The 22,026-nt window shown below is 38.1% G+C and overlaps 2 protein-coding genes across 3 annotated transcripts in view; one reads left to right on the top strand and one right to left on the bottom strand.

Annotated features, from left to right (window-relative positions):
* The window catches only part of CLEC12A (C-type lectin domain family 12 member A), a 95,357-nt gene that overhangs the window by 70,045 nt on the left and 3,286 nt on the right, over window positions 1–22,026 (bottom strand). The gene's annotated exons all lie outside the window — the stretch shown is intronic.
* The window catches only part of CLEC2A (C-type lectin domain family 2 member A), a 30,771-nt gene that overhangs the window by 5,783 nt on the left and 2,962 nt on the right, over window positions 1–22,026 (top strand). Inside the window, exons 2-5 of one of the 2 annotated variants that reach the window (XM_055277001.1) lie at window positions 1,422–1,502; window positions 4,812–4,978; window positions 9,379–9,482; window positions 12,441–12,555. In XM_055277001.1, coding sequence (XP_055132976.1) covers window positions 1,422–1,502; window positions 4,812–4,978; window positions 9,379–9,482; window positions 12,441–12,555 — 467 coding nt within the window. Of the gene's footprint in view, window positions 1–1,421; window positions 1,503–4,811; window positions 4,979–9,378; window positions 9,483–12,440; window positions 12,556–22,026 lie in introns of those variants that run through there. The other variant, XM_055277002.2, reaches the window with a different exon arrangement.

Here is a 22,026-nt window from a genome sequence, read left to right on the forward strand (position 1 = left end):
TCCTATCAAACATTCTCTTTGTAAACATCTTAGAATCTGGCTTCTCTCAATCCCTTCTTGAAATTGCTTTGTTGCACATTATCTGTAGTCTGGTGATCTCATGAAAACTAGTAACTTTTTTTAGTTTTCATTCACTAAGGCTGCTTTAAGCTCTGAAGAAAGAGAGAAAGCTTATGACTTCTTTTTAAATTTTTCTTTCTTCAAGTCCTCTTTTCTAATATTTAAATACATGTATGTATATGTACATGTATATATACATACATATAAAGCATATATATGCATATAGGCATGCATACATATATATAATCTGTGTTTATGCATATATGCACTATATACACATATAGTCATGCACCACAGAACAATGTTTTGGTCAATGACAGATTGCATAATGACAATGGTCCCATAAGATTACAATAAAGCTGCCCTATAAAGGTGTACCATTTTTGATCTTTTGTATGGTATTTTCACTGTACCTTTTCTGTGTTTAGATGCAAGTATTTAGCATTGTGTTATAATTGCCTGCAGTAATTAGTACAATAACATGCTATCCAGGTTTGTAGTCTAGGAGCAACAGTCTGTAATATATAGCCTAGGTGTTAGTAGGCTATACTGTCTAAATTTGTGTAAGTACACTCTATGATGTTCCCACAATGACACAATCACCTAAAGGCACATTTCTCAAAATATCTCCCCATTGTTAAGCTATGCATGACTGTACACACACACACATACACACACACACACACACACACACATTCTTCCTAGATTGTTTCTACATCTACTGATGATCTATCAGCTACAATTACTTTATCATTAATAGAATTATTATTTGTTCTTAACCTCATAGCATTTCCACGAGTGTCAAATCCTGAGTCTTCTCTAATTTTGTTTGCTTACCACAAATAAATAAATTACTGCTTTTTTCTTGAATATTCTCTTGCTGAAACACATTGTTTCTTTCCTCCATGGCTTAAAGAATAAAGAAAAACATATCTCTCATTTAAGGTCTTCTGTCATGACCTTATGACTCCTTTCTTTCCTGTCTTTAATTCTATTGCCTTATATATCTGTTATAAACATTTGTTCTAATCATGGACCTTTTGATGATCTTTATGCTTTTTTGCTTACAATCCCCCATTCAAACTATTTCTACCTTTTGAGTAAACTTTCCTTCCTCATTCCCCCAAGACTCAGTGATTTCTCCACTCACCACTCTCTCCAGCTGAATAGCTATAGCAATCATTTTTTGGTACTTATCTTCCTTGCACTTTGTGATGGTTTGCTATCGTTTGTTATTTTGAGATGCATATACTTGATTGAGGGTTTCCTGATTAACAATTATAGGAGAGGAATACACTAGTAATAATATCCAGTCAGTGTTTATTCAGAAATTTTATAATATGTGTTGATTTAATTTGCAGTTTGCAAGTTGAAAGAAAACTGGAAGACTGGCCTTATGTGCTTCCTGATTTTTATTTTTACAGTCTGCATTATTATGATAGGTGAGTGGTTTAATTCATACACTTTCTATGGTTCTTCACACCTGATGGGTCCATGTATATCTCAAGTTTAACTCCAAATCTCCCAGATCTAGAGTGATTAAAGGGTTTTATAGACACTTGTCCTCAAATTTTTACCAGTTCAACAGTTTTTACCATAATCCTTGCCTCTCCCCAAAACACTCTCAGTTTTACAATAAAATTATGTTCTTGACTTTATAGTCCTCGATGCTTAAGAAAAATAATCTTAAATTCTTAGATGACCACCAGATGGCAAGAGCCAATAGCTATGTTACTGAAATGCCAGGGGTTCAGTCTAGGCCCCATTGCTCAGGGTACAGAAAGCCAATCCCGGAGACAATGACTATTCCCAGGGAAACAGGATTTTTATTTGGGTGGTATCAACAGGGAGAATGGGAGATCAGTATCAAATTCATCTACCCAGTTGACTAAAATTAGGGGTTCATATAGCAGGAAAGAAAGGTAACTATGTGTGAGAAAACAAGAATTAGGGAGAGGTAAGGAGGATGTTAGGCCTGGTCAACAGGGAGCTTACCTAATGGTAGGGGTAGGGAAGAAGAGTTGGTCAGCAGGGAGCAGGTGGTCGGTTGGAAAATCATGACAGTGAGGAGTCCCTGTCTGGAAGTGGTGATCTGGTGACTTTCAGTTTCCTGTTACTATCTGAGAGGCCTAAAGGTCAGATTCCTAAAGAAGGAACTCAAATAAGACAAATGTTAAGTTTCAAGTTTTAAAACTAGGAGGATCAATTTCTATATTTTTAAAAAAAATCCCACATAAACATCAGCTCTATGGGCTTGTTACAGATAATTTTCTTTTTTAGAGTTTGTGAATTAGTGAGCCAATGTTAAATACACTATACTCTGTTATTTGTATTTAATCCTCATTAGACTAGGATACAGGTATAAGAAAATCCATTTACAGACAAAAAATATACAGGACAGAATGAGTAAGTTGCCTCTCACAAATAATACATTCCAGACCTAGGATCAAAAACCTTGGCTGTATAACTCTAATGCTTGATAAATTTTAAAAACCATGCAGCTTGACCTTCATAATTGTAGCATTCCTTTAATTTCTTTTTAATCAAGAGTAAGTTATGTCACTAATAGTTTGTCCTATACAACTTTATTTATTTCTATTAGTTGGGATGCAAAATCTTACCTCTACCCTCTCAGGGTTTTTCTGCTGGGCCTGAGAATGAAATCGGCACAAGACACATCAACTTGAGCAAAGCACATGCGTTTAGTTAATATAAGTTTGACGTGATATGCATGTCCTCCTTATGAAAGCCTAAAGATGGAGGTAGAGTTGCACACTTATATATTGAATTCAACAAAGAGTAATAAATTATGAAAATGTGGTAAGACAAAGGGGTTTGATCTAGGGTAATTAATTGGGTAGAAAAGTGACTGGAAAAATAAATGTTAAATTAACAAATGTTGTTTGCACACATTTCCTTTGGCCTCAACTACCTATCCTTGACTATAAGAATGTTGCTTTCCTTCTGGTATAGAGAAGATATCTTTCACGTAGGTATTTTATCTCCTGCTTATAAGAAAAAGAAGGAAGCTTAGAGTGTTTTCTCTTGCATCTGCTGTTTTAAAAGTGCCTTTAACTCAAAAGAGTCTATATGCTTGAGTGACGTATTTCGGGGCATCATGTTCTGAACTCCTTTGCTATCATATTAAGTTAAATGAAAAAAAAAAAAAAAAAAACAAAGAAATAACGGCATATGTGACCTGTTGCAAGATTGTCTCATTGGAGTTGCAATATTTGTAAAAATGAAGTTGTTAAATTTCCTCTGGGTTCTATGGGTTTATTTTGTGAAAAAGATCCAAAAGTAGAATTTAATTCCTGAGCCATGGCCAAATAGTCCCCAGCACTTGGTTTTCCATATGCATGCTTTGCTGAATTTAGCACTTAAATTTGGTTAGGTAGCACCACTCTTTGTTTTGTTTTGGTTTGATTGGGTTGGGTTGGGTTGGGTTGGGTTTCAGTCATTCTCAAGAATACTGATAGCCTTCTTGTTTATAGTCTCTACTGTCAGTGTGGTCTTAGAGCTTAATGTTACTGCTGTCTAAACATCTGGAAGTTAAATATAGACAAGAGTTTCTACAATAAGTTTTTATGTTCATTTATTCATTGATTAAAAAGCGCAGAAAGACAAAAGACATCTATGTGGCCAATAAACATATGAAGAAAAGCTCATCATCACTGGTCAGTAGAGAAATGCAAATCAAAACCACATGAGCTACCATCTCAGGCCAGTCAGTATAGCGATTATTATTTTTTCTTTCTTTCTTTTTTTATTATTATACTTTAAGTTCTAGGGTACATGTGCACAACGTGCAGGTTTGTTACATATGTATACATGTGCCGTGTTGGTGTGCTGCATCCATTAACTCGTCATTTACATTAGATATGTCTCCTAATGCTATCCCTCCCCACTCCCCCAACCCCACGACAGGCCCCGGTGTGTGATGTTCCCCTCCCTGTGTCCACGTGTTCTCATTGTTCAATTCCCACCTATGAGTGAGAACATACAGTGTTTGGTTTTCTGTCCTTGTGATAGTTTGCTGAGAATGATGGTTTCCAGCTTCATCCATGTCCCTACAAAGGACATGAACTCATCCTTTTTTATGGCTGCATAGTATTCCATGGTGTATATGTGCCACATTTTCTTAATCCAGTCTATCATTGATGGGCATTTGGTTTGGTTCCAAGTCTTTGCTATTGTGAATATTGCCACAATAAACATACGTGTGCATGTGTCTTTATAGCAGCATGATTTATAATCCTTCAGGTATATACCCAGTAATGGGATGGCTGAGTCAAATGGTATTTCTAGTTCTAGATCCCTGAGGAATCGCCACACTGTGTTCCACAATGGTTGAACTAGTTTACAGTCCCACCAACAGTGTAAAAGTATTCCTATTTCTCCACATCCTCTCCAGCATCTGTTGTTTCCTGACTTTTTAATGATCACCATTCTAACTGGTGTGAGATGATATCTCATTGTGGTTTTGATTTGCAAATATAGATTATGAGAAGCTAGTGGTTCCATTTCTCAAAATAGAAGCCAGGGAAATAGAAAAAAGTATATACTGCTTGATCACCAAATGATCTTCCTTACAGACAGGGGAAGTTAATTCATCCTCATTCTGGGGAGAGGGGAAGCTTAACTTACAGGCCTCAAACCGTGGGAACAAAAAGTAAAATTAATACACCTGAATGAGTAGAAACACTTTTTAACTTATGCTTTATCTGATCATTTCTTTCTTTTTTTTTCAGCCACATGGTATGAACATGCTAAACCTATGGCATGTTCAGGAGACTGGCTTGGAGTGAGAGATAAGTGTTTCTATTTTTCTGATGATACCAGAAATTGGACAGACAGTAAAATATTTTGTAGTTCGCAGAAAGCAGAACTTGCTCAGATTGATACACATGAAGACATGGTAAGAAAACAGAAAAGTCTTCAGTAATTTCAGAGATTGTTTGTATAAAAACATAATAAAACAATAATAGCTAATACTATAATACAATCGATCCTTGAACAACATGGGTTTGAACTGTGTGGGTTCACTTATACCTGGATTATTTTTCCTCTGCCACCCTTGAGACAGCAAGAGCAAACCCTCCTCTTCTTCCCCCTCCTCAGCCTACTCAATATGAAAACAACGAGGATGAAGACGTTTATGATGTCTTCACTTCCACTTAATGAATAGTAAATATATTTTTCTTATGATTTTCTTAGTAACATCTTCTTTTCTCTAGCTTCCTTTATGGTAATAATACAGCATATAATTCAAATAACATGAAAATATGTGTTAATTTACTTTTATGTTATCAGTAAGACTTCCAGTCAACAGCAGGCTACTAGTGGCTAAGTTTTCTGTTTTGTTTGTTTGTTTGTTTGTTTTTAAGACAGAGTCTCACTCTGGCACCTAGGCTGGAGTGCAGTGGTGCAATCTCAGCTCACTGCAGCCTTGAATTCCTGGGATCAGGCAATCCTCCCACTTTAGCCTCCTGAGTAGCTGGGACTACAGGTGCAGACCACCACACCTGGCTAATTTTGTTTATTTTTTGTAGAGATGAGGTCTCACTATGTTGTCCAGGCTGGTCTCAAACTGAGATCAAGCAGTTCTACTGCCTCAGCCTCCCAAAGTGCTAGAATTAGCATGAGATACCATACCCAGCATGGTTAACTTTTTGAAGAGTCAAAAGTTATATACAGACTTTTGACTGCACAGGGGGTCAGAGCCCCTTATTGCCACATTGTTTGAGTCAACTGTATATGACAATATGTGCTAAACAGTGTTCTAAGCACTGAAACTAGAAAATCTCATGTAATCTTCTACTAACACCCATGAAGGATCTATAGCCAGGAGTTCCAGGCTTCCCAGCAAAAGTAGTTGAAACTCCAGCAAAGAGGGAGGTTAGACCCCCTTACACGTCCCTAGTAAAGGGGCTGAATCCAGGAGGCTGAGCAGCGACATTCTGCAGGACCCACTTCCATGGCATCTCACAGGATAGGACCCGCTGGCTTGGAGTTCTAGCCAGCCATCAATAACAGCATTGCACCTCCCTGAAACAGCTCCCGGAGGGAGATGTGGGCAGCCATCTTTGCTGTTTGGGTGACTTAGCCATCCAGCCTTCAGGCTTTGGAGAGTCCAAGTTGACCAGGGGTGGAAGTGGTCCCCCAGCACGGCACAGCTGCTCTACAAAAAAGTGGCCAGACTGCCCTTGTAAGTGAGTACCCAATCCCATTCCTCCTCACTGGGCAGGATCTCCAACCAGGGTCTTTAGCTGCCTCCTACAGGTGTGCTTGGGCCGGTAATAGGTATGTACCTCCCTGGCACAGAGCTCACAGAGGGAGGGGCAGGCCACCTTTGCTGTTTTGCAGGCTTCACTGTTGGTACCTACAGGTATCCGAAAATCCGAGGTAAATAGGGACTGGAGATGGCCACCAGCATACCACAGCAGCCCTATGATAAAGTGGCCAGACTGTTACATGAGTGCCCATCTCCTTGTCTACTCACCAGGAAGGTCCTCCAGGCCTGGGCCTCCAGCCCCCCTCCCAAGAGCTATTGAGCCAGTAGCAGCTCTGGAATGTCTTAGAGAGAGCCTCCAGGGGCAACGGGAAACCTCTCTGCCACTGCCTCTGCACTGGAACTGCCCTTGCTGCCCTCAGACTAATGAAGGAGCAAAGACCCTAAGTCTCTCATCCACACCTCACAAGCTGCAGGAGAGGAGGCCAGTCCATCTCCACAGGCTCTGCCCACCCACCTTGCTCATCACCAGACATGGAACCCCCAGCTTGAGCCCACAGCAGAAACCCTCCATCCTGGGCTGATTGCACTGAATGATTGCTTACTTGCATCTCTCTGGAGCAAAGCTCCCAGGAGAAAAGTAAACGACCATTGGCTTTAACCACTACTAAGTTCTCTTCCATTGCTGCCTCCAAGTTGGGGAAGAAACATAAACACTGAGATCACCCAAGAGCTGCAGTGGGCAGCCTAGGATTGCCAAGCCACAATCTATAACCAGCACTCAAGGGGGAGAGAAACCCACATTTTCAGAACATTGAGAGAGAACATGGCTGCAACTGTGAGGAAACATAAGGGAGCCACACAATGGATCAAGAGTCTCCCAACTGACAAATATGTCCAAGCACAACCTGCTGGATCACACCTCAAAGCTTCAACACCAAAAATATCTCACTAACATAACCCCTTCTAAAACTAAAGAAGTCACCTTCAAATAAAGACCCTGCACAAAGCTTCAGCCCTATGAAAACAAACAGAAGAGAGGTCTATTGACTGTACTAAATATACACTGCAGTTAAATTAACACCCACTGCAGAGATGAGAGAGAATTAATGCAAGAACTCCAGTAACTCAAATAGTCACAGTGTCATATGTTCTCCAAACAACTGCACCAGTTCTCCAACAAGAGTTCTTAACCAGGCTGAACTGGCTGGAATGACAGAAATTCAATGCTATTCCTGTCAAACTACCAATGATATTCTTCACGAAATTAGAAACAAAAACTATTTTAAAATTCATATGGAATCATAAAAGAGCCCAAATTGCCAAGGCAATCCTAAGCAAAAAGAATAAAGCTAGCAGCATCATGTTACCTGACTGCAAACTATACTACAGGGCTAAAGTAACCAAAACAGCATGGTACTGGTACAAAAACAGGCACATAGACCAGTGGAACAGAATAGAGAGCCCAGAAATAAGGACACACACCTATGACCATCTGATCTTTGACAAAGCTGACAAAAACAAGCAATAGGAAAAGAACTCCGTATTTAATCAATTGTGCTGGAATAACTGGCTAGCCATATGCAAAGGATTGAAGCAAGACTCCTTCCTTATACCATATACAAAAATCAACTCAGGATGGATTAAAGACCTAAATGTAAAACCCCAAACTATAAAAAGCCTGGAAGAAAACCTAGGCAATACCATCCTGGACATTGAAACAGGCAAATTTCATGACAAAGACAACAAAAGCAATGGTAAAAAAAATGCAAAAATGGACAAATGTTACCTAATTAAACTTAAGAGTTTCTGCACAGCAAAAGAAACTATTAACACAGTAAACAGACAAACTACAGAATGGGAGAAAATTTTTGCAAGCTATGCATCTGTCAAAGTCTAACATCAGCATCTCTAAGGAACTTAAAACAAATTTACAAGAGAAAAACAACCCTATTAAAATTGGGCAAAGGATATAAACAGACCCTTTTTAAAAGAAGACATACATTTCACCAAAAAACATGAAAAAAAGCTCAACATCACTGATCATTAGAGAAATGCACATTAAAACCACAATGAGATATCATCTCACACCAGTCAGAATGGATATTATTAAAAAGCCAAAAACTACAAATGCTAGCAAGGTTGCAGAGAAAAGAACATTTATACACCGTTGGTTGGAGTGAAAATAGTTCCACCATTGTGGAAAGCAGTGTGGCAATTCCTCAAAGAGCTAAAACCAGAACTACAATGGTTGCAGTGGTGTTTACGTGATTGATTTATGATTCTTTTGTTATGGATGAGTTAATTTTTAAATGACTTTTGTGAACTAATCAGTCTGTCTACTTTTATCTTTGATCTAGTACTGACAGTTTCTATTTGGATTGGTTAAGACTCACTTTTAATTAGTTAATTGTTCTGTTTAACACAGAAGTTTTTCAGTGCCTATGTAAATTATGTACATAAAAAAACTTTCCAGTCCTCTCCTATTGATCTCAATTAGCACATTGCCATAATTAACCCAGAACTATGTGACAGCAGATATGACAGATATAACTATTGGTTAATGGGCTTAATACTTGGGTGATGAAATCATCTGTAAAACAAATCTTCATGACACAAGTCTACCTATGTAACAAACCTTCACATATATCACAGAACCTAAAATAAAAGTTAAAAGAACAAAAAGCTAATGAAAATGTTTGTGGCTTAATAGCAAAAAGCCAATAGAGGAGTGACTAAAGCCATCACTTAATAGATTTCATTGCAGTAAATTATATCCATATAGAAGTTAGTTTTATCTCTGATTATATGAAAAAACATACAACATCAGTGACATTCATACTAAAGGGTATCAATGACTTGATTGTAGCCCAATTATTTGGAGATACTTAAGATGCAAAAAAGCAAAATGAAAATCTTTCTGATAAAACTAACCCGAATATCAACATCTGTGCTGTTTGTTGTTATAGAAGCATCAGGGAAGACAAATTAAAATGTGAATCCCAAAAGATAGAATAATTGGGGTGGGAAGCATGTTCACTGAGTAACATATTAAGTAATCGCTGATTCCCTTTGCTTTGTGAAAGGAATTTTTGAAGAGGTATGCAGGAACTGATATGCACTGGATTGGACTAAGCAGGAAACAAGGAGATTCTTGGAAATGGACAAATGGCACCACATTCAATGATTGGTGAGTTTCCAGTGTATTAGGAATGTTCTTATTCTGGTGTGTCATATGAAAAATTTTAAATCTTTTTGAGTTGCATTATTATAAACAAATCTTTCTCTTTTCTATGTGTAATTAACTTTTCAGTCTCCAATCTATGACATATGCCCTTTCACATTGAGGCATACCCTAGAGCAACCCATTTTCTTCTCACCTTGTTAAATAACACATGATGAAATCTTCCATTTTTATTTTTATTTGTTATTTTATCTTTATTGTCTTGACAATTAGTGCCCCTTTGGTAATTCAAATTTAATCATTCTGCAAATTTTAAGCCAAAACTCATGTATTACTTGTACTTCTTTCCAACTAAAGTGTATATAAGATTTCTTTGTCTTTAAAGGGTTAAAGACTTTATAGTTGTCTTTAACATTTCAAATGCCCATCACAATGAATACTATTTATATTTATTTGTTGCTTATTTTATTTATTTTTATTTCTGTAAGCATTTCCTGGGTGGGTTAAAATTGTTAAAAGTGTTTCTTGGGTTAAACCGTTGAGGATTGTGTAGTTGTCTTTAGCTTTCCAGATGTTCATCATAAGCAATATTATATTTATTTTTTAAATTTTTATTTTTTATTTAGTTTACTTTTTTATTTATATAACTTTCTTGGATACATATGTATCTCTGCCTTATTATTTTAGTAATGTGCTAGATTAAAAAAAGCAACCAATAAAACAAATATTGAAATATGCAAGACAGGACAAATTATACTTATAAATAAGGAAAGATTTGGTTATCAACAAAGAAAATTAATTAAAAAATACATTTTTATTTTACTGTAAGTTCTGGGATACAAGTGCAAAATGTGTAGGTTTGTTACATAGGTATGTGTGTGCCATGGTGTATTGCTGCACCTACCAATCCATCATCTAGGTTTGAAGCCCCACATGCATTAGCTATTTGTCCTAATGCTCTTCCTCCCCTTTCTCCCACTCCCTACTGCCCCCAGTGTAAGTTGTTCCCCTTTCTGTGTCCATGTGTTCTCACTGTTCAACTCCCACTTATGAGTGAGAACATGCAGTGTTTGGTTTTCTGTTCCTGTGTTAGTTTGCTGAGGATGATGGTTTCCAGATTCATCCATGTCCCTGCAAAGAACATGAACTCATTCTTTTTTATGGTTGAACAGTATTCCATGGTGTATATGTACCACATTTTTTTTTAACCAGTCTATCTTTGATAGCCATTTGGGTTGATTCCACGTTTTTGCTATTGTAAATAGTGCTGCAATAAACATATGTGTGCATATGTCTTTATAATAGAATTATTTATATTCCTTTGGGTATATATCCAGTAATGGGATTGCTGGGTTAAATGGTATTTCTGGTTCTAGCTCCTTGAGGAATCACCACACTGTCTTCTACAATGGTTGAACTAATTTCATTCCCACCAGCAGTGTATAAGCATTCCTATCTCTCCACAGCCTCACCAGCATCTTCAGTTTTTTGACTTTTTAATAATTGCCATCTGACTGGCATGAGATGGTATCTCATTATGGTTTTGATTTGCATTTCTCTAATGATCAATGATGCTGAGCTTTTTTTTCATGTTTGTTGGCTGCATAAATGTCTTCTTTTGAGAATTGTCTGTTCATATCCTTTGCCTGCTTTTTGATGTTTTTTTTTCTTATAAATTTATTTAAGTTCCTTGTAGATCCTGGATATTAGACCTTTGTCAGATGGGTAGATTGCAAAAATTTTATCCCATTCTGTTAGTTGCTTGTTTACTCTGATGATAGTTTCTTTTGCTATGCAGAAGCTCTTTAGTTTAATTAGATCCCATTTGTCAATTTTGGCTTTTGTTGCTCTTGACGCTTTCATCATGAAATCTTTGCCCATGCCTATGTCCTGAATGATATTGCCTAGGTTTTTTTCTAGGGGTTTTATGGTTTTGGGTTTTACATTTAAGTCTTTAATCTATCTTGAGTTAATTTTTGTATAAGGTGTAAGGAAGGGGTGCAGTTTTAGTTTTCTGTGTATGGATAGCCAGTTTTCCCAGAGCCATTTATTGAATATGGAATCCTTTCCACATTGCTTCTTTTTGTCAGGTTTGTCAAAGTTCAGATGGTTGTAGACGTGTGGCATTATTTCTCAGGTCTCTATTTTGTTCCATTGGTCTGTATGTCTGTTTCGGTACCAGTACCATGCTGTTTTGGTTACTGTAGCCTCGTAGCATGGTTTGAAATCAGGTAGCATGATGCCTCCAGCTTTGTTCTTTTTGTTTAGGATTGTCTCAGCTATATGGGCTCTTTTTTGGTTTCATATGAAATTTAAAGTAGTTTTTTTCTAATTCTGTGGAGAATGTCAAACGTGGTTTGATGGGTATTGCATTGGATCCATAAATTACTTTGGGCAGTATGGCCATTTTCACAATATTGATTCTTCCTATCCATGAGAATGAAATGTAAAAAACAATACTATAAGCAGTCTCTTAGGTTTCTATTGCAGTGTTTCAAAAGTACCAAGTAAATATAAATTTTATTTTTACTTTTTGAAAAGTGCATTGCCTAAAATTATGCCAGAAAACTGAATTTTTTTTAATTTCAGGAATCTTTGAATTTGGCAAACACTCTCTCTTTGCATATAGATAGAAAGGAAAGAAAGAAGAAAGGAAGGAAGGAAGGAAGGAAGAATGGAAGGAAAGAAGGGTCTTACCTCTATCTTTGTATATCTATATGTGTCTATCTGCCTATCTACAAGTTGTTCTAAATAGGGTTACAGATTTTAACTCCAACACTTATGTTCAGTCTTATTTTTCCCTTAATATGCCAGATATTTTAATGCAGCATATGGTGATGGGTGGGTATATTTTCTGGGAGCTCAGTGTTTGGTATAACATATGTAAAATCACTCTATTCTTAATTGTCTTTTTGATTACAGCTGTAAGTGGTTCCCAGACTGACTTATAGTGTTCTTTTTCAGGTTTGAAATTATAGGGAATGGATCCTTTGCTTTCTTGAGTGCTGATGGAGTCCATAGTTCCAGAGGATTTATTGATATCAAGTGGATTTGCAGCAAACCTAAATATTTTTTATAGAGCGGAAAAAACTTGACTACCACACTTTAAAAGAATTAATTATGCAAAAGTGTTTTCTCACTTATTCTGTTATACAATATAGAACCTTGTGAGTAAGAAACAAAAGAACCTAATGTTGCTGAATACATGATGGATTATAGACAGAACTTTATAAATTCAAGATACGTATCTGCTCCAGTATGTGCAAAAATCAGAAAAATCCTGATTCTACTAAGAATTCAGAGCAAAGAAAGTAACAATAAACAGGTGACCTGTGGCTACAATGATGCTTGTAATAAGTCAGTTTAAAGGGATTTATATTGATAGGCTAGCCAAGAATTACAGCTTAGAAGTTAAAAAAAAGTATGTGTTCTATACATGTAAATATTTAAAAATACTAACTACAGTGACTTTGGCTTAAAGAAATGTTGCAAGATAATCACATACAACTGAACATTTACTTCAACAATATCTTTAAGACAAGGAAATACCCCTCAAAAAGAACACTGACTTTATTGTCCTAGATCATTTAGCCTGCTATAACAAAATACCTTAGACTGGGTGACTTATAAACAAGAGAAATTTATTTCTTACAGTGTTACCAAACTGACAGAGGTTTGGTCTATGTCCCATAGCTTGCTACACAGAAAGCCAATCACTTTGGCTTCTGTGAGACAAGTATTGGCAGGGAAGAAAGCTTAATTAGGGTCCTCCAGCTGAGGAGAGCAGATCAGTCTCAAATCCAGCTTCCCAGATGACTAAAATTAGGGGTTTATATACTGGGGCATAATGTAACTACATGCAGGAAAACAGGTATTAGGGAGGAGTAAAGAAGAGGAATTGGCCACAGGAAGTAAGAGGTTGATTAGGAAAACAGGAATTAAGAAGAGGTAAGGAAGAGAAGTTTCAACTCCTTGATACTATATGATAAGCCTGAGGGTCAATTTTCTGAGGAAGGAACTCAGATAAGATAAATATAAGTTTCAACCTTTAAGACTGGGAGGGTCAGTTTCTATATTTATCAAAAACATCTTACATGGGGCAATTGAGCTAGTTTCAACAATTCTGGAGGCTGGAAGTCCAGGCATCAGTGGATTTCGTGTCTGGTGAGGGCCCATTTTCTAGTTTATAGATGGAAGCTTCTTGCTGTGCCCTCCCATGGTTAAAGAGACAAGGCAGTTCTCTGGAGCCTTTTATAAGGGCACAATCCCATTCAATATGGCTCCATCCTCATGAACTAATCACCTTCTGATGGATGGCTCCATCCTGTAATACCATCACACTGGTGATTAGCTTTCAACTTATGAGTTTTGGGAGGACCCAAGTACTCAGAACATAGCATCTACAAATAATAAACATTGATAAATTATGAGTTATACATAAAAATTATAACATACTATATAGACTAGAGTAATAAATATCAAAGTGACCAAATAGTAGATTAGTGAAAAAAAATGCAATCTCCCAAGTAAGAAAAAGGAAAGAAAATTAATTTGGGGCACATCTTTGGATGCTTCATAAAATTTAAATTCTATAGGGCATTCAAAAGGTTGTATCAAAGATGCCTTGTTACATTAGTGCAGATTTAATTAACTGCCTGGGTAACTGTGATCTTTCAGAACAAGTAGGAATGTGAGTATAGATGGATAGACAGTAAGAAAAGCTAGAGAAAAAAAAAGTATCTTGATTACAGTGTGAAAATGAGACAGGCAGGTGGGAAGTAGTCCCCTGAAGAAACTCCCACCAGTCTGCCCACTGAGGTGGAGCCTTGGGAAGTTCACAACTTTTGCAGCAAAGAAGAGCGAGCATGGTCCCTCCTCTTCCTGTGTGGAACCTGAGATTCGAATGGTCAGCAGGAAGTGCTCTAGCAGAGGATCCTGTTTTCCTTTTTTTTTTTGCTTTTCACCCAATAAAACCCAGATTTACTCATCCTCTAAACCATCTGTGAGCCTAAATTTTTGTGGACATGGGCAGGACAAGAACACCATCTTTAGCTGAACTAAGGAAAAGTCTGCAACAATTTTGGCACACAACATGGGGGCTCGAGAAGAGGTGAATGAAATGGGGACTTGAAACCTCTCACTGTTGCTCCTAAGTATTTTCATCCTCCAAGCCCCATTAAAGGATCCAGGCCCTCATTTGCCAGACCCTATAAAGAACATGGCGGGGAGGGGGCGCAAGCCGAAGAAACCCAAAACAGAGAAAATACAGAATAGATGTTTTAAATGTGGAAGAAGAGGTCAGTTTAAGAGGGAATGTCCTGAATGGGAAAAATAAAAAGAAGTCCTTCCACTCATGACTTTTGAGGAAGACTAGGTGGGGCCAGGGGCTCTGTCTCTTTTATTTCAAGTCCCACCAAGAGCCCTTGATAAACTTAGAGGTGGGACCCAAATATGAACTCATAACCTTTTTAGTAGATTCAGAAGCAGCCTGCTCCTCTGTTTGTTTCCCTCCATCTGATATCACCTGCTCCTCAGAACTTTCTGTCTCAAGGGTAAAGGGAGAAAGAGTTAATGCAAAAATCTTAGAAGAAACAGAAGTCAGTATAAAAACCAATCAACTTATATAAACCTTCTATTAATCCTGGAAGCAGAAATTAACCTATTAGGAAGGGACTCAATGCTAGAACTAGGCATCAGCTTACATGCTGGCCCAGAGGGATTCCTCACCTCACTAAACCTACTTACCAGTGTGGATGAAAGATAAATCCATCCTGATGTCTGGTCAAGAGAAGAAAATCAGGAAGACCTCAAGTCCTTCCGAAACACATAAAGCTAAAAACTGCTGGGGAAGTAGTAAGAAGAAAACAATATCCCATTCTCCTAGAAGGCAGAATAGGCTTGAAGCCCATAATTTAAAGTGTCATTCAAGACGGGCTTCTTGAACCCTGCATATCCCCTTTTAACAACCCAATACTGCCTGTAAAGAAATCAGACAGGTCATACCGACTAGCACAAGACCTCAGAGCTATCAACCAATTAGTCCAGATGACTTATCCTGTTGTCCCTAACCCTTACACCATCCTCAGCAAAATCCCATATGACCATCAATGGTTTACAGTAATAGACTTAAAAGATATCTTTTGGGCCTGTCCATTGGCTGAAGACAGTCAGGACATATTTGCTTTCGAATGGGAAGATCCATATTCTGGACAGAAACAACAGTATTGATGGACAGTTTTGCCCCAAGGGTTCACAGATTCCCCTAACCTTTTTGACCAAATTTTAGAACAGGTTTCAGAATAAATTCATACCCCAAAACATACATGTCTGCTCCAATATGTGGATGATCTTCTCATATCTGGTGAAAATGCAGAGAAAGTAGCTGCCTTCTCTACACACCTTCTTAACCATTTACAAGGGGAAGGATTATGAGTTTCAAAAGGAAAACTCAAGTTTGTAGAACCTGAAGTTACATATTTAGGGCTCTTAACAAGTAAAGGCAAATGAAGGATGGGACCCGAACAAGTAGAAGGAATCAGGTCCTTACCTTTGCCTCAAACTAAGCAGAAGCTCCGAAAATTTTTAGGATTAGTTGGATATTGCTGCTTATAGATTCACTCATATGCTCTAAAAACTAAACTTTTATACCAAAAATTTACTCAATGGAAACCTGACCATCTTCTGTGGACTTCTGAAGAAATTCATCAAATTGAAGAATTAAAACATATGCTTATAACTGCCACTGTTCTAGCCTTACCCTCCCTAGAAAAACCATTCCACCTTTTTGTTAACATGAATAATGGGGTGGCTTTAGGGATATTTACCCAGCAACATGGAAGCCACAGGCAGCCTGTAGCCTTCCTGTCAAAGGTTTTAAACCTAGTACATGTGGGTGGCCCGAATGCATTCAATCTATCACAGCAACCACATTATTGACGGAAGAAAGCAGGAAGTTAACCTTTGGGGGAAAATTAGTGGTAAGCATATCCCATCAAGTTAGAACTATCTTAAACCAAAAGGCAGGAAGTGACTCACTGACTCAAGCATCTTAAAATACAAAGCTATTCTAATAGAAAGAAATGATTTAACACTAACCACTGATAACTCACTCAACCCAGCAGGTTTCTTAATAGGGTATCCAAACCTAAAAAGAGAACACATATATTTAGATTTAATTAACTACCACACAAAAGTCAGACCAGATTTAGAAGACACTCCTTTCAAAACTGGGTGGCGTTTATTTATAGACGGCACCTCCCAGGTAATTGAGGGAAAAAGACATAATGGGTATTCAATAATAGATGGAGAAGATTTAGTAGAAATAGAGTCAGGAAGATTGGCTAATAATTGGTCTGCCTGAACTTGCGAAGTGCTTGCATTAAGCCAGGCTTTAAAATGCTTGCAAAACCAGGAAGGGACCATTTATACTGATTCTAAATAATCCTTTGAGGTAGCTCATACCTTCGGGAAGATTTGGACTGAACAAGTTCTTATTAACAGCAAAGGCCAAGATCTCATCCACAAAGAGTTAATCACCCAAGTATTAAATACTCTCCAGTTACCCAAAGAGATAGCTATTGTCCATGTTCCAGGACACCAAAAAGGCTTTTCCTTTGAAAGTCAGAAAAATAACCTTGCAGATCAGGTAGCCAAACAGACTGCTATTTCCTCTGAAGTGCTTGTTTTTCACTTAACCCCTTGTTTTCCTCCCCCTATTGCAGTCCCCATTATATCTCCCAATGAAAAGGAAAAATTAATCAAAATATGCGCTACAGAAAACCAAGAAGGAAAATGGATATTACCAGATCAAAGGGAAATGTTATCAAAACCCCTCATGAGGGAAGTCTTGTCTCAGCTGCATCAAGGGGCCCACTGGGGACCCCAAATTATGTGTGACACAGCAGAGTTTATGGGTGTATAGGAATTTATACCCTAGCCAAACAAGTTACAGATAGCTGTCTAATATGTAAAAACAAACAAACAAAAAAACAAAAAACAAACAAGCAAACAAAAACTAATAAGTGGGCTCCAAGAAAATCACCACTTGGGGGAAGAAATCCAGGACTAACACCATTTCAAAATGTTCAAGTTGATCACACAGAAATGCCTCCAATCGGTTGCCTGAAATATCTATTAGTAATAGTGGATCATCTCATTTACTGGGTAGAAGCTATTACGTTTTCAAATGTGACTGCTAATAATGTAGTTAAGGCATTAATTGGAAATATTATACCTAAGCTTGGATTAATAGAAAATGTTGAGTCAGATAATGGGACTCATTTCACTGCACATGTTTTTAAAAAGTTAACCCAAGTATTAGAAATAAAATGGGAATACCATACCCCCTGACACCCATCTTTATCAGGAAGAGTAGAAAGAATGAACCAGACTCGGAAGAACCACCTAACCAAATTAGTCCTAGAGACTTGGTTCCCATGGACTAAATGCCTCCCCATTGCCTTGTTATGAAACTGAACTGCCCATCAAAAATATATTGGCTTATATCCTTATGAAATGCTATATGGGTTGCCTTATTTACACTCCACTGCTGATATTCCTACATTTGAAACTAAAGATCAATTCCTCAAAAGCTATGTACTTGGACTGTCTTCCACTTTTTCTTGTCTCTGAACTAAAGGCCTATTCGCACAGACGCCATCCTTGGTGTTCCCTGCACATCAGCACCAGCCTAGGGATCACGTTCTCATCAAAAGCTGGAAAGGAAAACTTGAACCAGCTTAGGAAGGACCCTATCTAGTGTTCTAGACTATCGAAACCACAGCACAGCTGAAAGGGGATGGACACACCACATGTGAGTGAAAGGAGTGACTTCCACAGTCAGAGAAAAATGGGCCATCACCCTAAGGCCCACCCCCACCAAACTAACTCTAAAAAGGGCTTGATAATCACTTGTTTATTTTCCCTTTTCTTTCCAACAGAAAGTCACTGCGTCATCAATGCGACTCAAACTCTCGAGTTTGATGCTTGTTCAGTTATCTCATGTGGAGATGAAAAAGCTCAAAGGCAGCTATAAAATGTAGATAAGTATTTATGTCCATACTATATTGAGTCAACCAAGTATAGGTATGGAGCCTTAAAAAGTCCCTGTGGTGACTGGACGATGTTTGGCAGACCACTCAATATGGACGGTGGACAGCCAGGCCCCCTTCCTCAAAGAAGTTGTGAGGACTAAAACAGAAACTCCAACTTATTCATGGTCCCACCCCACCAAATTGTAAGTCATTTCAGTGTAAACCTTTATTGATAATTATAGATAATCTCCAAACAATGGCCCAAGAACCCTCCATATTTGAATGGTATTGGTTAGGAGCAAATGTTACAGAACGGGACCCCATAGGAATCTTCTCTCTGAGGTTAGCTAGAGCATTGGCTAAGAATAATAAAGAAATCCAATATGGGACCCAACACTCTCCCCAAACATTTCAGGCTCAGCACTCTTCTCCCATCTCTAGAACCACCCAACTAAGGTAATGGTTGTAGGGGTAAAAGATTTAAGGCAGACCATAGCTCTAGAGATGGGGTACAAAGATGCAAATGCCTGGCTGGAAAGGATTAAATATTCTATCCGCACTCTAAACAAAAACGATTGTTACGCTTGTGCGCACTGCAGGCCAGAGACCTAAACATCCCCTTTCCACTCGTATTGTCCTCCAGCTGACCAGGCTGGAGGTATTGTAAGGTAAAATTGTAAGGTAGCTCTCTCCCAACACCCCACAGCCTGGGGTCATGAATCATGCCGAGCTCGCTCTCTCTGCTATTCCTCAAAGTCCAGGCCCCTGTGAGTCAGCCCCCGAGGTCCATCCAGCTTCCATCTCCTTATGCCAATTTTACCTTGTGTCTCTCATGACAGAGGGAAAACTTAGCATTTCTTGGAGACCTAAAGGGATGCCGTGAGCTTAAGTCATTCCAAGAGCTAACCAATCAGTCTGCCCTGATCCATCACCGAGTGGATGTATGCTAGTATTGTGGCGGACCATTGCTGAACACTTTGCCAAGTAGCTGGAGCAGCACTTGCGCTCTGATCCAATTGGCCATCCCTTTACCCTGGCATTTCGTCAACCAAGAAGGATAAAAACAAAGCATCATAAAACAAGAGATGTCCTTCATGGGTCCTTTGACCCTCATGTTTATATAGATGCCATTGGAGTCCCGAGAGAAGTCCCAGATGAATTTAAGGCCCAAAATCAAATAATTGCAGGGTTTGAGTCCCTACTATTCTGGTGGTTAACTATAAATAAAAATGTAAATTGGATAAATTACACCTATTACAACCAGCAATGATTTGTTAACTATACTAAAGACGCTATTAAAGGAATAGCTAAACAGTTAGGAACCACCAGCCAAATGGCTTGGGAAAATAGAATAACATTAGACATGATACTAGCAGAGAAGGGTGAGGTCTGTGTCATGATTGGAACTCAATATTCTACTTTTATACCTAATAATACTGCTTCCAATGGAACCATAACAAAAGCATTACAATGTCTTACTGTTTTATCCAATGAACTAGCTAAGAATTCAGGAATAAATGATTCCTTCACTAATTTAATGGAAAAATTGTTCAGCAGATGGAAAGGACTAACGTCCTCAATCCTTACTTCTTTGGCTATTATAATAGGTGTGCTTATTCTTGTAGGATATTGTATCATATTCTGTGCCCGAGGCCTAGCACAAAGGCTTATAGAAACAGCTCTCATAAAAACCTCCCCTACCTCTCCTTCTCCATATTCAAATAGGATCTTATTCCTAGGTGATCAAGAACAGCAAAGCCAAATTATGTTAGAAAAATTTGAAGAGGAAGAATGATCAAAAAAACAAAGAGGGAGATTGCCAGAGATGATAAATTCCTCTTCAAAGGGCTTAATTGTGTAATGTCCTTGTTCTTTGTTCAGAGGCCCAACCTCCTTGTACTCTCGTTTCTAGCCTGCAAACAGCCCTCCTGTTCTTGCTGTGCCCTGACACACCCAGACATGTCTCAGCCTCACTCTACATTCCCTTCCTTATTTGGAAAAAGTTTAGCCTTCTTGTGCTCCGCAGGCAGACCTCTTCCCTTCCCTCCTTCTCCCTCATCATGTGCCTACCTTATACAGAAGGTTTAAGTGTTTAGCCAATTGGGACTAGTTTACGTTGTGTGGTCTAACTTCAGCCAATGGGGAACGATACAGAAGCAGGGACTGCATTAGGAATAGAAACCCTTATTCTCCTTTGTTCGGTGTGCTCTTGCGATGGTGGCTGATGCAGGCAATACCCTTCTGCAGAAGTAAATTGCCTTGCTGAGAAATCCTTTGTCTCAATGCTGGATCTTCTCTGTGGCCCTGAGCACTTGTTTCTAACATTAAGAAGGCAAACCAGCTGGGCACAGTGGCTCACATCTGTAATCCCAGCACTTTGGGAGGTCAAGGTGGGTGGATCACTTGAGGTTAGGAGTTCAAGACCAGCCTGGCCAACATGATGAAACCTCGTTTCTACTAAAAATTCAAAAATTAACCAGGCACAGTGGTGCACACCTGTAATTCCAGCTACCTGGGGGGCTGAGGCAGGAGAATCGCTTGAACCCAGGAGGCAGAGGTTGCAGTCAGCCGAGATCATGTGACTACACTCCAGCCTGGGCAACAGAGTAAGACTAAATCTCAAAAAAAAAAAAAAAAAAAAAAAAAAAAGGCAAACCTTGGCTACACTTAGCACTCAAAGTAACTTACCAGGTTTTACCTTAAAGTTAAAAATTGCTAGGCATTAGTGGAAACTACTGAAAATTTACAAGCAAGGTATGTAAGAACAGTAAAATGTGTTTTTGTTTGAAAAAGGTTATAAGAAGGCATGGAAATGTAAACTTTGGCCTAGGGATAAAGGATTGTTTTGAGATAAAATAGGAAAAAGCTGAAGGTTCAAAGAAGTGGTGGAAGAATTGTGAAAATTAATTTTGCAAAAGAGGTTCTCTTTGTGAACATATTGGCTACATTTAAAAAGGATATTATATGATTTTTCTGTAAATTGAGCATTGAAATAAAATCATAACAAGGTTTTCCTATGGTGCTAATCTGCTCTTTGGCAAAATTTGTAAAGTGTTATAAAAGGTTTTTGCTTCTTTAAAATTTCTGAGATCATTTTGGCAAAATAAATAATTTATGGTAATTTGGAATTCCATTTCATATTATCAGTATTTTAAACCTTGAACATATTTGACAGCCTTCCCAAAATCAAACTTCAGTTTCAAAGTTGGCTTCCCTGGCACCTGGCTTTTCAAATACTTCAGAGGGCCCCCACAGTGTCCAGAAAAGTGAAGTAAACAGGATTATTTGACATGTAGGTACATGGGATTGCCAAAATGTTGTTCAGTCTTTTTTAGTTTATATCTTGGTGAATAAAGCTAATGTATGCTCCAAAATTGTATGGGATTTCTATAATTCTAATGTCTGGGTGTATGCTATCAATCATAATTAAGGTTGTTATGTTAGGTTATTGTAAACCACGGAAATAACCAAACTTCTTTGTCAATTGTGTTTCTAAGTGTAACTACCCTGGACATTTT

Source organism: Symphalangus syndactylus, chromosome 5 (assembly GCF_028878055.3).
Source record: "Symphalangus syndactylus isolate Jambi chromosome 5, NHGRI_mSymSyn1-v2.1_pri, whole genome shotgun sequence".
In the NCBI taxonomy this organism is placed as follows: domain Eukaryota; kingdom Metazoa; phylum Chordata; class Mammalia; order Primates; family Hylobatidae; genus Symphalangus; species Symphalangus syndactylus.